The sequence below is a fragment of the Pleurodeles waltl genome, chromosome 6 (genome assembly GCF_031143425.1).
Source record: "Pleurodeles waltl isolate 20211129_DDA chromosome 6, aPleWal1.hap1.20221129, whole genome shotgun sequence".
Taxonomy (NCBI): Eukaryota; Metazoa; Chordata; class Amphibia; order Caudata; family Salamandridae; genus Pleurodeles; species Pleurodeles waltl.
This window is the reverse complement of record NC_090445.1, coordinates 103794009-103811147: the sequence shown is the minus strand read 5'-3', so window position 1 is coordinate 103811147 and position 17139 is coordinate 103794009. Positions and strand designations below refer to the sequence as shown.

Below are 17139 nucleotides of genomic sequence, written 5' to 3'. Positions count from 1 at the left end.
ATGTCCAGGGTCGGAGTTACCATTATGTAGCTGGACATATGTTCAGTACACGTTTAAAAATGGGGTCCCTGCACTCAAAGTCCAGGAAAATGGATCTGGAGTTTGTGGGAGCACCTCTGCTAGTGCAGGGGTGCCCTCACACACAGGTCTGGGCTGAGAGGGCCTGCCATAGGGGTGACTTGTAGTGACCTGGTGTAGCGACCTGTTGTGAAAACGGGTGCATGCACCAGTTTTACTCAGGCTGCAATGGCAGGCCTGCAGCGCCCTTTGCATGGGCTCCCTATGGGTGGCAGAATAACTGTTGCAGCCCATAGGGATACCCTGGAACCGCAATGCCCTGGGTACGTAGGTACCATATACTAGGGACTTACATGGGGGAACAAGCATGCGAACTGTGGGAAGAAATAGGTACTATTTAGAGGAGAGCACAACTACTGGGTTCCTGGTTAGCAGGAACCCAGTAGACACAGTCAAACATACTGACAACAGGCAGAAAATGGGGGTAACCATGTCAAGAAAGAGGGTACTTTCCTACAACATGCACACAAAAAAAAGAAAGAACACAGTGCAATTTTTGAGTGCTTCAATGTTAACCTATGGGAGGAAAACAAAGACAGCAAACAGGAATTTTACGACCACTTACTAGACCAATCTCAAGAGACTTAAAGTAAACATTGGGCAAGGGTCAGGACCACACCAACAGGGCACTCCAGCCAGCACTGAGGCAACTGTGTGCAGAGGTGTAGTATGGCTTTGGGTGCCTAATGTATTTCAACAGGGATTGGTCTCCTTAGTCAAAAAGACTGCAGGCTCTCAATGGCAAGCCAGTCAAGGAAAACCAACAGGTAGGTAGCAAACGTGGGGTGCTCTGAGATGTAGGCACACCTTTGGTCCTCTTCTGCAAGGCCCAGGGACACCGGATGCAGTGGTATCCTTTGGTGTCATGTTTCTGTGTCTGGGAGCACTCGCGGTTGAGGGGTACTGTGGTCTGAGGCTCCGGGGGCTGCAGAGTCCTTTCTTTAGAGTTGATTGAGGAGCAGGTCCGCTGCTCATGGAGGTCTTGAGTCTTTGTAGAAGGCAGGCAGTCCTCCTGAGTTTCTGGAGGCTCAACTGAAGGATGAGCCGTCTTTGGTGCAGAGTCCGTCGAGGGCTGTAGACAGGCTGGCGGGTTGGTACCAGGTCAGCTGCTTCTCTTCTCCTCTTCCGCAGGTGCGACTCTTCTTTGTCCTTGGTCTTCTTAGGATGTCAGGATCTGAGTTCCTGGGTTCAGAGGTACCACCTAAATACTCAATTTAGGGGTGTTACAGCCAATGGGTTGCCAACCTTTAGGGTGACTAGACCTTCTTTATGACCACTTCTGTTGGGAAGTGGGCATAACCCTGACCCTTGAGGTCTAATTCCACATAAAACAAGATGGAGAAATTTAAAAGGTGGTGTCCACTTCAGCTCATCCACCTTAGGGGTGAGACTGGTATGAGGTGGGCACACCTCCTAATCTTCTTAAGATTCCCACCTGTCTTGCCAGCAAAAAGTGGGTTCAGGACAGGGGGTTGGTCATCTCCACTAATTTAGTGAGACCTGGGTCGCATTACAAAGGCGACTAGGCCTTTGAAGCTTCCTGCCTTGGAATGTCCACTTTGCCTGGAGGAAGTGTCAACACCCTTGGCAAAGTGCAGGCTTCTGTCGCTGGCCCAGAGAATTCTGGCTCTCACCTTAGGGCAGGGGTCTTTAAACCTTGAGGCCCCTCAGAGGGGGCCTCAAGGGATCCCAGTGGGGCAGGGGTGGGGGTGCCAGCCTCTGGCCAAAAGACGCATTATGCAGATAACAGCGCTTTGTTTTAAGCAGAAAATAAATTATTGAATTTTTAAAAAGTTAACAGAACTTGACTGCAATGTTTAAATAAGCCAATGCATTTTATAAACATTGCCAACTTATTAGAATAATTGTGAAAAATACAGAGGCGGGGAGACACATTAAAAAGTTTGAAAACCTCTGCCTTTGGGGGTCAGAAACATGGTTATGGTTGCTGAACTGGTAAGGACCAGTCAGTTAAGCACTAGTAGTTGGCTGAGTTTATCTCGGGGGCACCCATAAGGTGCCATCTGAGTGCATGTATTTGGTAAATCCAACACTAGCATCAGGGCGGGTTTACCAATATCAGATGTTTGATACAAAACATTTGTATCTTCAGTGAAGCCATCATGTAGCTGGGAAACTCATAGTGGCCACTGTCCAGCACACATATTTAAAATGGATTCTCTGATCACTTACTAGGTCTGAGAATTGACAGAGGAAACAGGTGCATATCTGCTTGGGCAGATATGCCCTCACATGTAATATAATGCACACACAATGAATTTAACACATCAAGCCCTATAAGACACAGTAGTTGCATTAAACATGTTGGCTAATGAGGTTTTTCTAAAAAGAAGCAAATACATTTACAGTTTCACTTTTTTGGTGTGTACCTTCAGAACACTAAGCACTTGATTTCTCTGCTATCACTTAGCCATCATGAAGTAGCAGGCATGAGTGCTACAAATAATACTGGCACAGACTGCAATATGATCACAGGATAACTGGCTGGGTCACACTGGCTCCACTCAAGCCAGATCACATTTTGTAACCCACATGCATACATTAGTAGGTTGCACGATAAGTCTGATAAACCCATGAGTATTTTTACAAGTTTAACACTTCATCACATTGAGAAGGTTAATAAAGCAGTTTAACCAGAGAATGTCTGGGCAAACCAGGGTATAAAGGATGGAACAGAATGAGATGTAAATATTCCACTGTGGATTTTTGAAATACACAAGGTTAAGAAGCACATGGGCTCCAATGCTGCAGATAAGAAACATGTGTACACATGGTGGTCTTACCAGTACATCACAGCCATCTTCGAAAGGTCCAGTTCAAGGGACTGCACTGCCAAGTACATTTTTGTCTTCAGTTTGCTTGAGAGGGCAGAAAAAAATGGAAAATACAAGTTATCAGTTTTTCTAAAGCAAAATACAAACAAGCACTGGCAAAACTAATAGGTCTTGCCTATGCTAGAGCTATTGGCTTTGACAATGTGTTTTAGCCAGGTAGTACACCTGTGTGGATGCCGTTCAGCATGGCTACAAGTTAGAGACATGGGGAAGAGTGGAGTGGGGTGTACGGAGTAGTTTGAAGTGGGGTACTGCAGTAAAGGGCCCTTGATGACATGGTCACCCACAAGTTCGCTGACTGATACTGAGGCTTTTCAACAGAGGTGCACTGGGTCCCTGCAAAACAGGTCCCTAGTGCCAGTGCTTCTTCCCTAAAAACAGGCAACAATGTATACAATTGACACACTCCTCTACCTGTGTAAGTCCCTAGTAAGTGGTGTAGGGCACTGGCTCAGTTTATGGTGTACCCCTGTGGTGTGGCACCCTATATCGAGTCCAGGAAACCCTTAGGGATGGTGAATAGGTGTCCAGAGCAAAAGCATTCTAGGGGTAGCTTAGGCAAGCAGCTGAAGTTTATCCAGGGGGAATGCAAAGCATTTGCAATACCACAGTAGTCGGGCAGTACCTCACTCACAAGAAACAAAACACACAAGTGTTGCAAAATAAAGGATTCTTTATTACAGTGCTACTACTAGACTAGTGTAAGGAAATGCCTCCTTGGCATGGTTGCCCCCTGACTTTTTGCCTTTGCTGATGCTATGTTTACAATTGAAAGTGTGCTGAGGCCTGCTAACCAGGCCCCAGCACCAGTGTTCTTTCCCTAACCTGTACTTTTGTATCCACAATTGGCAGACCCTGGCATCCAGATAAGTCCCTTGTAACTGGTACTTCTAGTACCAAGGGCCCTGATGCCAAGGAAGGTCTCTAAGGGCTGCAGCATGTCTTATGCCACCCTGGAGACCTCTCACTCAGCACAGACACACTGCTTACCAGCTTGTGTGTGCTAGTGAGGACAAAACGAGTAAGTCGACATGGCACTCCCCTCAGGGTGCCATGCCAGCCTCTCACTGCCTATGCAGTATAGGTAAGACACCCCTCTAGCAGGCCTTACAGCCCTAAGGCAGGGTGCACTATACCATAGGTGAGGGTACCAGTGCATGAGCATGGTACCCCTACAGTGTCTAAACAAAACCTTAGACATTGTAAGTGCAGGGTAGCCATAAGAGTATATGGTCTGGGAGTCTGTCAAACACGAACTCCACAGCACCATAATGGCTACACTGAAAACTGGGAAGTTTGGTATCAAACTTCTCAGCACAATAAATGCACACTGATGCCAGTGTACATTTTATTGTAAAATACACCACAGAGGGCACCTTAGAGGTGCCCCCTGAAACTTAACCGACTATCTGTGTAGGCTGACTAGTTTTAGCAGCCTGCCACAAACCGAGACATGTTGCTGGCCCCATGGGGAGAGTGCCTTTGTCACTCGAAGGCCAGTAACAAAGCCTGCACTGGGTGGAGATGCTAACACCTCTCCCAGGCAGGAATTGTCACACCTGGCGGTGAGCCTCAAAGGCTCACCTCCTTTGTGCCAACCCAGCAGGACACTCCAGCTAGTGGAGTTGCCCGCCCCCTCCGGCCAGGCCCCACTTTTGGCGGCAAGGCCGGAGAAAATAATGAGAATAACAAGGAGGAGTCACTGGCCAGTCAGGACAGCCCCTAAGGTGTCCTGAGCTGAGGTGACTCTAACTTTTAGAAATCCTCCATCTTGCAGATGGAGGATTCCCCCAATAGGGTTAGGATTGTGACCCCCTCCCCTTGGGAGGAGGCACAAAGAGGGTGTACCCACCCTCAGGGCTAGTAGCCATTGGCTACTAACCCCCCAGACCTAAACACGCCCTTAAATTTAGTATTTAAGGGCTACCCTGAACCCTAGAAAATTAGATTCCTGCAACTACAAGAAGAAGGACTGCCTAGCTGAAAAACCCCTGCAGAGGAAGACCAGAAGACGACAACTGCCTTGGCTCCAGAAACTCACCGGCCTGTCTCCTGCCTTCCAAAGATCCTGCTCCAGCGACGCCTTCCAAAGGGACCAGCGACCTCGACATCCTCTGAGGACTGCCCCTGCTTCGAAAAGACAAGAAACTCCCGAGGACAGCGGACCTGCTCCAAGAAAAGCTGCAACTTTGTTTCCAGCAGCTTTAAAGAACCCTGCAAGCTCCCCGCAAAAGGCGTGAGACTTGCAACACTGCACCCGGCGACCCCGACTCGGCTGGTGGCGATCCAACACCTCAGGAGGGACCCCAGGACTACTCTAAGACTGTGAGTACAAAAACCTGTCCCCCCTGAGCCCCCACAGCGCCGCCTGCAGAGGGAATCCCGAGGCTTCCCCTGACCGCGACTCTTTGAATCCAAAGTCCCGACACCTGGGAGAGACCCTGCACCCGCAGCCCCCAGGACCTGAAGGACCGGACTTTCACTGGAGGAGTGACCCCCAGGAGTCCCTCTCCCTTGCCCAAGTGGAGGTTTCCCCGAGGAACCCCCCCCTTGCCTGCCTGCAGCGCTGAAGAGATCCCTAGATCTCTCATAGACTAACATTGAAAACCCGACGCTTGTTTCTACACTGCACCCGGCCGCCCCCGCGCTGCTGAGAGTGAAATTTCTGTGTGGACTTGTGTCCCCCCCCCGGTGCCCTACAAAACCCCCCTGGTCTACCCTCCGAAGACGCGGGTACTTACCTGCAAGCAGACCGGAACCGGGGCACCCCCTTCTCTCCATTCTAGCCTATGTGTTTTGGGCATCACTTTGAACTCTGCACCTGACCGGCCCTGAGCTGCTGGTGTGGTGACTTTGGGGTTGCTCTGAACCCCCAACGGTGGGCTACCTTGGACCAAGAACTAAGCCCTGTAAGTGTCTTACTTACCTGGTTAACCTAACAAATACTTACCTCCCCTAGGAACTGTGAAAATTGCACTAAGTGTCCACTTTTAAAACAGCTATTTGTCAATAACTTGAAAAGTATACATGCAATTTTTATGATTTGAAGTTCCTAAAGTACTTACCTGCAATACCTTTCGAAGGAGCTATTACATGTAGAATTTGAACCTGTGGTTCTTAAAATAAACTAAGAAAAGATATTTTTCTATATAAAAACCTATTGGCTGGATTTGTCTCTGAGTGTGTGTACCTCATTTATTGTCTATGTGTATGTACAACAAATGCTTAACACTACTCCTTGGATAAGCCTACTGCTCGACCACACTACCACAAAATAGAGCATTAGTATTATCTATTTTTACCACTATTTTACCTCTAAGGGGAACCCTTGGACTCTGTGCATGCTATTCCTTACTTTGAAATAGCACATACAGAGCCAACTTCCTACAACTAGCATTGGCAAATCTCCCTTTGGCGCCATCTACACACAATATATACACAAAATAACCAACAGAAATAGCGTTAAATATACAGGGCCCTATGGTGGTGGACGGGTGCAACCCATATACTTAGGGAGTAGAATGCAAAATAGTGAACACAACCAAGGTAAGTGAGGTAGTTAGCTAGGGGTAGATAGAAACACCAGAAGAAAGTACGGTAAGTGTCCCCAGCGAACAGGTGCAAGCCGGATGAAAACACCAAATGGCACACCTACCCTCTGACATGTCCCTAGCACTGCATATAAATATATCTAAGTCCCCCCTACAGCAGGCCTTGGAGCCCCAAGGCTGCGTGCAGTATATCTAATGTGTGGTCCTTTCTGCATGAGCACATATGACCCTGTGATGCCCAGTCCCATTGCTGAGCATTGCAAGTGAACAGGGAAGTCATCTTAAGGTACGTGGTGGACACTCGTTATCACGAGTGACCCAGTCACAAAATGGCTTCACTGAACTCTATGGTATCAAACACCTCATCTTAATCAATCCAGGGTGATGCCAGTCTCGCATTTGTTATGACATGCACCCAGAGGGCAACTTAGAGTTGCCCCCCCAAACCCCACTAGTTTCTGAGTGTGTTGGCTGAGTGGTCTCCACCAGTCTGCCCCCACAGGCAGGTTTATGACTCCCTGGAAGAGAGAGGCCACACTCTCAGAGGTCAGAAACAAAGCGTGCTCGGAGAGGGGTGTTGTCATCCACTCCAGCAAGATGGCTATTAGATCTGCATACCAAGGCCAGGGACTTCAAAGGCCCTGTTGCCTTTGATATGCACAACCCCAACTTGACCAGACCTGGGTGTAGCCCCTTTCTTGCCCTGAGGCCCATTTGGCACCATGACAGGTGGAGACATTAGTCAGCAGGCTAGCCATACCCCTAAGGTGGGCTACCTGAGGTGAACAATCGAGGAAGGGTTCCACCACTTTCTTTTTGGTTGGAACTAGGCCTTCTGAGATGGGAATATGCCCACTCCCCACAGGAAGTAGTCATATAGGGGGTGTAGTCACCCCAGGAGTAAGTAATCTATTGGTACTACCCTACACACCCCTAAATGCTCCTAAACTGAGTACTTAGGTGTAGGAAGTTGGCTCTGTATGTGCTATTTCAAAGTAAGGAATAGCATGCACAGAGTCCAAGGGTTCCCCTTAGAGGTAAAATAGTGGTAAAAATAGATAATACTAATGCTCTATTTTGTGGTAGTGTGGTCGAGCAATAGGCTTATCCAAGGAGTAGTGTTAAGCATTTGTTGTACATACACATAGACAATAAATGAGGTACACACACTCAGAGACAAATCCAGCCAATAGGTTTTTATATAGAAAAATATCTTTTCTTAGTTTATTTTAAGAACCACAGGTTCAAATTCTACATGTAATATCTCATTCGAAAGGTATTGCAGGTAAGTACTTTAGGAACTTCAAATCATCAAAATTGCATGTATACTTTTCAAGTTATTGACAAATAGCTGTTTTAAAAGTGGACACTTAGTGCAATTTTCACAGTTCCTAGGGGAGGTAAGTATTTGTTAGGTTAACCAGGTAAGTAAGACACTTACAGGGCTTAGTTCTTGGTCCAAGGTAGCCCACCGTTGGGGGTTCAGAGCAACCCCAAAGTCACCACACCAGCAGCTCAGGGCCGGTCAGGTGCAGAGTTCAAAGTGGTGCCCAAAACGCATAGGCTAGAAAGGAGAGAAGGGGGTGCCCCGGTTCCGGTCTGCTTGCAGGTAAGTACCCGCGTCTTCGGAGGGCAGACCAGGGGGGTTTTGTAGGGCACCGGGGGGGACACAAGCCCACACAGAAATTTCACCCTCAGCGGCGCGGGGGCGGCCGGGTGCAGTGTAGAAACAAGCGTCGGGTTCGCAATGTTAGTCTATGAGAGATCTCGGGATCTCTTCAGCGCTGCAGGCAGGCAAGGGGGGGGTTCCTCGGGGAAACCTCCACTTGGGCAAGGGAGAGGGACTCCTGGGGGTCACTTCTCCAGTGAAAGTCCGGTCCTTCAGGTCCTGGGGGCTGCGGGTGCAGGGTCTCTCCCAGGCGTCGGGACTTTAGGTTCAAAGAGTCGCGGTCAGGGGAAGCCTCGGGATTCCCTCTGCAGGCGGCGCTGTGGGGGCTCAGGGAGGACAGGTTTTGGTACTCACAGTATCAGAGTAGTCCTGGGGTCCCTCCTGAGGTGTCGGATCTCCACCAGCCGAGTCGGGGTCGCCGGGTGCAGTGTTGCAAGTCTCACGCTTCTTGCGGGGAGCTTGCAGGGTTCTTTCAAGGCTGCTGGAAACAAAGTTGCAGCCTTTCTTGGAGCAGGTCCGCTGTCCTCGGGAGTTTCTTGTCTTTTCGAAGCAGGGGCAGTCCTCAGAGGATGTCGAGGTCGCTGGTCCCTTTGGAAGGCGTCGCTGGAGCAGGATCTTTGGAAGGCAGGAGACAGGCCGGTGAGTTTCTGGAGCCAAGGCAGTTGTCGTCTTCTGGTCTTCCTCTGCAGGGGTTTTCAGCTAGGCAGTCCTTCTTCTTGTAGTTGCAGGAATCTAATTTTCTAGGGTTCAGGGTAGCCCTTAAATACTAAATTTAAGGGCGTGTTTAGGTCTGGGGGGTTAGTAGCCAATGGCTACTAGCCCTGAGGGTGGGTACACCCTCTTTGTGCCTCCTCCCAAGGGGAGGGGGTCACAATCCTAACCCTATTGGGGGAATCCTCCATCTGCAAGATGGAGGATTTCTAAAAGTTAGAGTCACCTCAGCTCAGGACACCTTAGGGGCTGTCCTGACTGGCCAGTGACTCCTCCTTGTTATTCTCATTATTTTCTCCGGCCTTGCCGCCAAAAGTGGGGCCTGGCCGGAGGGGGCGGGCAACTCCACTAGCTGGAGTGTCCTGCTGGGTTGGCACAAAGGAGGTGAACCTTTGAGGCTCACCGCCAGGTGTGACAATTCCTGCCTGGGGGAGGTGTTAGCATCTCCACCCAGTGCAGGCTTTGTTACTGGCCTCAGAGTGACAAAGGCACTCTCCCCATGGGGCCAGCAACATGTCTCGGTTTGTGGCAGGCTGCTAAAACTAGTCAGCCTACACAGATAGTCGGTTAAGTTTCAGGGGGCACCTCTAAGGTGCCCTCTGGGGTGTATCTTACAATAAAATGTACACTGGCATCAGTGTGCATTTATTGTGCTGAGAAGTTTGATACCAAACTTCCCAGTTTTCAGTGTAGCCATTATGGTGCTGTGGAGTTCGTGTTTGACAGACTCCCAGACCATATACTCTTATGGCTACCCTGCACTTACAATGTCTAAGGTTTTGTTTAGACACTGTAGGGGTACCATGCTCATGCACTGGTACCCTCACCTATGGTATAGTGCACCCTGCCTTAGGGCTGTAAGGCCTGCTAGAGGGGTGTCTTACCTATACTGCATAGGCAGTGAGAGGCTGGCATGGCACCCTGAGGGGAGTGCCATGTCGACTTACTCGTTTTGTCCTCACTAGCACACACAAGCTGGCAAGCAGTGTGTCTGTGCTGAGTGAGAGGTCTCCAGGGTGGCATAAGACATGCTGCAGCCCTTAGAGACCTTCCTTGGCATCAGGGCCCTGGGTACTAGAAGTACCAGTTACCAGGGACTTATCTGGATGCCAGGGTCTGCCAATTGTGGATACAAAAGTACAGGTTAGGGAAAGAACACTGGTGCTGGGGCCTGGTTAGCAGGCCTCAGCACACTTTCAATTGTAAACATAGCATCAGCAAAGGCAAAAAGTCAGGGGGCAACCATGCCAAGGAGGCATTTCCTTACACAACCCCCCCCAAACGAAAGAGGATGAGACTAACCTTTCCCAAGAGAGTCTTCATTTTCTAAGTGGAAGAACCTGGAAAGGCCATCTGCATTGGCATGGGCAGTCCCAGGTCTGTGTTCCACTATAAAGTCCATTCCCTGTAGGGAGATGGACCACCTCAACAGTTTAGGATTTTCACCTTTCATTTGCATCAGCCATTTGAGAGGTCTGTGGTCAGTTTGAACTAGGAAGTGAGTCCCAAAGAGGTATGGTCTCAGCTTCTTCAGGGACCAAACCACAGCAAAGGCCTCCCTCTCAATGGCACTCCAACGCTGCTCCCTGGGGAGTAACCTCCTGCTAATGAAAGCAACAGGCTGGTCAAGGCCATCATCATTTGTTTGGGACAAAACTGCCCCTATCCCATGTTCAGAGGCATCAGTCTGCACAATGAACTGCTTAGAATAATCTGGAGCTTTGAGAACTGGTGCTGAGCACATTGCTTGTTTCAGGGTGTCAAAGGCCTGTTGGCATTCCACAGTCCAGTTCACTTTCTTGGGCATTTTCTTGGAGGTGAGTTCAGTGAGGGCTGTCACAATGGATCCATATCCCTTCACAAACCTCCTGTAATACCCAGTCAAGCCAAGGAATGCCCTGACTTGAGTCTGGGTTTTTGGAGCTACCCAGTCCAGAATAGTCTGGATCTTGGGTTGGAGTGGCTGAACTTGGTCTCCACCTACAAGGTGGCCCAAGTAAACCACAGTTCCCTGCCCTATCTGGCATTTGGATGCCTTGATAGAGAGGCCTGCAGATTGCAGAGCCTTCAAAACCTTCTTCAGGTGGACCAGGTGATCCTGCCAGGTGGAGCTAAAGACAGCAATATCATCAAGATAAGCTGTGCTAAAGGACTCCAAGCCAGCAAGGACTTGATTCACCAACCTTTGGAAGGTGGCAGGGGCATTCTTTAAACCAAAGGGCATAACAGTAAACTGATAATGCCCATCAGGTGTGGAGAATGCGGTTTTCTCTTTTGCTCCAGGTGCCATTTTTATTTGCCAGTACCCTGCTGTCAAGTCAAAGGTACTTAAGAATTTGGCAGCACCTAATTTATCTATGAGCTCATCAGCTCTTGGAATTGGATGAGCATCTGTCTTGGTGACAGAATTGAGCCCTCTGTAGTCCACACAAAACCTCATCTCTTTCTTTCCATCTTTGGTGTGAGGTTTGGGGACTAAGACCACTGGGCTAGCCCAGGGGCTGTCAGAGCGCTCAATTACTCCCAATTCCAGCATCTTGTGGACTTCCACCTTGATGCTTTCCTTAACATGGTCAGATTGTCTAAAGATGTTGTTCTTGACAGGCATGCTGTCTCCTGTGTCCACATCATGGGTACACAGGTGTGTCTGACCAGGGGTTAAGGAGAAGAGTTCAGGAAACTGTTGTAGGACTCTCCTACAATCAGCTTGCTGTTGGCCAGAGAGGGTGTCTGAGTAGATCACTCCATCTACTGTGCCATCTTTTGGGTCTGATGACAGAAGATCAGGGAGAGGTTCACTCTCTGCCTCCTGATCCTCATCTGTTACCATCAACAGATTGACATCAGCCCTGTCGTGGAAGAGCTTAAGGCGGTTTACATGGATCACCCTCTTGGGGCTCCTGCTTGTGCCCAGGTCCACCAGGTAGGTGACCTGACTCTTCCTTTCTAGTACTGGGTAAGGGCCACTCCATTTGTCCTGGAGTGCCCTGGGAGCCACAGGCTCCAGAACCCAGACTTTCTGCCCTGGTTGGAACTCAACCAGTGCAGCCTTTTGGTCATACCAAAACTTCTGGAGCTGTTGGCTGGCCTCAAGGTTTTTGGTTGCCTTTTCCATGTACTCTGCCATTCTAGAGCGAAGGCCAAGTACATAGTCCACTATGTCCTGTTTAGGCTCATGGAGAGGTCTCTCCCAGCCTTCTTTAACAAGGGCAAGTGGTCCCCTTACAGGATGTCCAAACAGAAGTTCAAAGGGTGAGAATCCTACTCCCTTCTGTGGCACCTCTCTGTAAGCGAAAAGCAGACATGGCAAGAGGACATCCCATCTCCTTTTGAGCTTTTCTGGGAGCCCCATGATCATGCCTTTTAATGTCTTGTTGAATCTCTCAACCAAGCCATTAGTTTGTGGATGGTATGGTGTAGTGAATTTATAAGTCACTCCACACTCATTCCACATGTGCTTTAGGTATGCTGACATGAAGTTGGTACCTCTGTCAGACACCACCTCCTTAGGGAAACCCACTCTGGTAAAGATACCAATGAGGGCCTTGGCTACTGCAGGGGCAGTAGTCGACCTAAGGGGAATAGCTTCAGGATACCTGGTAGCATGATCCACTACTACCAGGATATACATATTTCCTGAGGCTGTGGGAGGTTCCAGTGGACCAACTATGTCCACACCCACTCTTTCAAAGGGAACCCCCACCACTGGAAGTGGAATGAGGGGGGCCTTTGGATGCCCACCTGTCTTACCACTGGCTTGACAGGTGGGGCAGGAGAGGCAAAACTCCTTAACCATGTTGGACATATTGGGCCAGTAGAAGTGGTTGACTAACCTCTCCCACGTCTTGGTTTGTCCCAAATGTCCAGCAAGGGGAATGTCATGGGCCAATGTTAGGATGAACTTCCTGAACAGCTGAGGCACTACCACTCTCCTAGTGGCACCAGGTTTGGGGTCTCTGGCCTCAGTGTACAGGAGTCCATCTTCCCAATAGACCCTATGCGTTCCATTTTTCTTGCCTTTGGACTCTTCAGCAGCTTGCTGCCTAAGGCCTTCAAGAGAGGGACAGGTTTCTTGTCCCTTACACAGCTTCTCCCTTGAGGGTCCCCCTGGGCCTAAGAGCTCAACCTGATAAGGTTCAAGCTCCAAAGGCTCAGTTCCCTCAGAGGGCAGAACTTCTTCCTGAGAAGAGAGGTTCCCTTTCTTTTGCTGTGTTGCAGTTGGTTTCCCAGCTGACTTTCCTGTTCTCTTGGTAGGCTGGGCCATTCTTCCAGACTCCAGCTCTACTTGTTCACCCTGTGCCTTGCACTGTGCTCTTGTTTTCACACACACCAGTTCAGGGATACCCAGCATTGCTGCATGGGTTTTTAGTTCTACCTCAGCCCATGCTGAGGACTCCAGGTCATTTCCAAGCAGACAGTCCACTGGGATATTTGAGGAGACCACCACCTGTTTCAGGCCATTGACCCCTCCCCATTCTAAAGTAACCATTGCCATGGGATGTACTTTTCTCTGATTGTCAGCATTGGTGACTGTGTAAGTTTTTCCAGTCAGGTATTGGCCAGGGGAAACCAGTTTCTCTGTCACCATGGTGACACTGGCACCTGTATCCCTCAGGCCCTCTATTCTAGTCCCATTAATTAAGAGTTGCTGTCTGTATTTTTGCATGTTAGGCGGCCAGACAGCTAGTGTGGCTAAATCCACCCCACCCTCAGAAACTAGAGTAGCTTCAGTGTGGACCCTGATTTGCTCTGGGCACACGGTTGATCCCACTTGGAGACTAGCCATACCAGTGTTACCTGGATGGGAGTTTGGAGTGGAACCTTTCTTGGGACAGGCCTTGTCTCCAGTTTGGTGTCCATGCTGTTTACAGCTATGACACCAGGCCTTTTTGGGATCAAAGTTTTTACCCTTGTACCCATTGTTTTGTGAAGAGGCTCTGGGCCCACCCTCCTGAGCAGGTTTTTGGGGGCCTGTAGAAGACTCTTTACTATTTTTAGTTTTGGTTGTCTCATCACCCTTCCCCTGGGGAGTCTTTGTGACCCCTTTCTTTTGGTCACCCCCTGTTGAAGTCTTGGACACCCTTGTCTTGACCCAATGGTCCGCCTTCTTTCCCAATTCTTGGGGAGAAATTGGTCCTAGGTCTACCAGATGCTGATGCAGTTTATCATTGAAACAATTACTCAATAGGTGTTCTTTCACAAATAAATTGTACAGCCCATCATAATTACTTACACCACTGCCTTGAATCCAACCATCTAGTGTTTTCACTGAGTAGTCAACAAAGTCAACCCAGGTCTGGCTCGAGGATTTTTGAGCCCCCCTGAACCTAATCCTGTACTCCTCAGTGGAGAATCCAAAGCCCTCAATCAGGGTACCCTTCATGAGGTCATAAGATTCTGCATCTTTTCCAGAGAGTGTGAGGAGTCTATCCCTACACTTTCCAGTGAACATTTCCCAAAGGAGAGCACCCCAGTGAGATCTGTTCACTTTTCTGGTTACACAAGCCCTCTCAAAAGCTGTGAACCACTTGGTGATGTCATCACCATCTTCAAATTTTGTCACAATCCCTTTGGGGATTTTTAACATGTCAGGAGAATCTCTGACCCTATTTATATTGCTGCCACCATTGATGGGTCCTAGGCCCATCTCTTGTCTTTCCCTTTCTATGGCTAGGAGCTGTCTCTCTAAAGCCAATCTTTTGGCCATCCTGGCTAACAGGAGGTCATCTTCACTGAGAGCATCCTCAGTGATTTCAGAAATGTGGGACCCTCCTGTGAGGGACTCACTATTTCTGACTAACACAGTTGGAGACAGGACTTGAGGGGTCCTGTTCTCCCTATTTAGGACTGGAGGAGGGACATTGGCCTCCAAGTCACTAATTTCTTCCTCTGTGAGGTCATCATCAGAGGGGTTGGCTTTTTCAAACTCTGCCAACAGCTCCTGGAGCTGAATTTTGGTAGGTCTGGAGCCAATGGTTATTTTCTTTATATTACAGAGAGACCTTTGCTCCCTCATCTTAAGATGGAGGTAAGGTGTGGTGTCGAGTTCCACCACCTGCATCTCTGTATCAGACATTATTCTGCTAAGAGTTGGAATACTTTTTTAAGAATCTAAAACTGTTTCTAGAATCTAATTCAAACTTTTAACAAACTTTTAAACTCTAAAAAGACAATGCTAAACAGGGACTTAACACACAAGGCCCTAGCAGGACTTTTAAGAATTTAGAAAACTTTCAAATTGCAAAAATGAATTTCTAATGACAATTTTGGAATTTGTCGTGTGATCAGGTATTGGCTGAGTAGTCCAGCAAATGCAAAGTCTTGTACCCCACCGCTGATCCACCAATGTAGGAAGTTGGCTCTGTATGTGCTATTTCAAAGTAAGGAATAGCATGCACAGAGTCCAAGGGTTCCCCTTAGAGGTAAAATAGTGGTAAAAATAGATAATACTAATGCTCTATTTTGTGGTAGTGTGGTCGAGCAATAGGCTTATCCAAGGAGTAGTGTTAAGCATTTGTTGTACATACACATAGACAATAAATGAGGTACACACACTCAGAGACAAATCCAGCCAATAGGTTTTTATATAGAAAAATATCTTTTCTTAGTTTATTTTAAGAACCACAGGTTCAAATTCTACATGTAATATCTCATTCGAAAGGTATTGCAGGTAAGTACTTTAGGAACTTCAAATCATCAAAATTGCATGTATACTTTTCAAGTTATTGACAAATAGCTGTTTTAAAAGTGGACACAGTGCAATTTTCACAGTTCCTAGGGGAGGTAAGTATTTGTTAGGTTAACCAGGTAAGTAAGACACTTACAGGGCTTAGTTCTTGGTCCAAGGTAGCCCACCGTTGGGGGTTCAGAGCAACCCCAAAGTCACCACACCAGCAGCTCAGGGCCGGTCAGGTGCAGAGTTCAAAGTGGTGCCCAAAACGCATAGGCTAGAAAGGAGAGAAGGGGGTGCCCCGGTTCCGGTCTGCTTGCAGGTAAGTACCCGCGTCTTCGGAGGGCAGACCAGGGGGGTTTTGTAGGGCACCGGGGGGGACACAAGCCCACACAGAAATTTCACCCTCAGCGGCGCGGGGGCGGCCGGGTGCAGTGTAGAAACAAGCGTCGGGTTCGCAATGTTAGTCTATGAGAGATCTCGGGATCTCTTCAGCGCTGCAGGCAGGCAAGGGGGGGGTTCCTCGGGGAAACCTCCACTTGGGCAAGGGAGAGGGACTCCTGGGGGTCACTTCTCCAGTGAAAGTCCGGTCCTTCAGGTCCTGGGGGCTGCGGGTGCAGGGTCTCTCCCAGGCGTCGGGACTTTAGGTTCAAAGAGTCGCGGTCAGGGGAAGCCTCGGGATTCCCTCTGCAGGCGGCGCTGTGGGGGCTCAGGGAGGACAGGTTTTGGTACTCACAGTATCAGAGTAGTCCTGGGGTCCCTCCTGAGGTGTCGGATCTCCACCAGCCGAGTCGGGGTCGCCGGGTGCAGTGTTGCAAGTCTCACGCTTCTTGCGGGGAGCTTGCAGGGTTCTTTCAAGGCTGCTGGAAACAAAGTTGCAGCCTTTCTTGGAGCAGGTCCGCTGTCCTCGGGAGTTTCTTGTCTTTTCGAAGCAGGGGCAGTCCTCAGAGGATGTCGAGGTCGCTGGTCCCTTTGGAAGGCGTCGCTGGAGCAGGATCTTTGGAAGGCAGGAGACAGGCCGTTGAGTTTCTGGAGCCAAGGCAGTTGTCGTCTTCTGGTCTTCCTCTGCAGGGGTTTTCAGCTAGGCAGTCCTTCTTCTTGTAGTTGCAGGAATCTAATTTTCTAGGGTTCAGGGTAGCCCTTAAATACTAAATTTAAGGGCGTGTTTAGGTCTGGGGGGTTAGTAGCCAATGGCTACTAGCCCTGAGGGTGGGTACACCCTCTTTGTGCCTCCTCCCAAGGGGAGGGGGTCACAATCCTAACCCTATTGGGGGAATCCTCCATCTGCAAGATGGAGGATTTCTAAAAGTTAGAGTCACCTCAGCTCAGGACACCTTAGGGGCTGTCCTGACTGGCCAGTGACTCCTCCTTGTTATTCTCATTATTTTCTCCGGCCTTGCCGCCAAAAGTGGGGCCTGGCCGGAGGGGGCGGGCAACTCCACTAGCTGGAGTGTCCTGCTGGGTTGGCACAAAGGAGGTGAGCCTATGAGGCTCACCGCCAGGTGTGACAATTCCTGCCTGGGGGAGGTGTTAGCATCTCCACCCAGTGCAGGCTTTGTTACTGGCCTCAGAGTGACAAAGGCACTCTCCCCATGGGGCCAGCAA

At 49.2% G+C, this 17139-nt stretch overlaps 1 protein-coding gene across 2 annotated transcripts in view; it reads right to left on the bottom strand.

The window, feature by feature from the left end:
• Positions 1-17139, bottom strand: part of MED1 (mediator complex subunit 1) — a 489425-nt gene that overhangs the window by 406584 nt on the left and 65702 nt on the right. For both annotated transcript variants that reach the window (XM_069237453.1, XM_069237452.1), the window contains exon 9: positions 2883-2957. In XM_069237453.1, coding sequence (XP_069093554.1) covers positions 2883-2957 — 75 coding nt within the window. The remainder of the gene's footprint in view (positions 1-2882; positions 2958-17139) is intronic.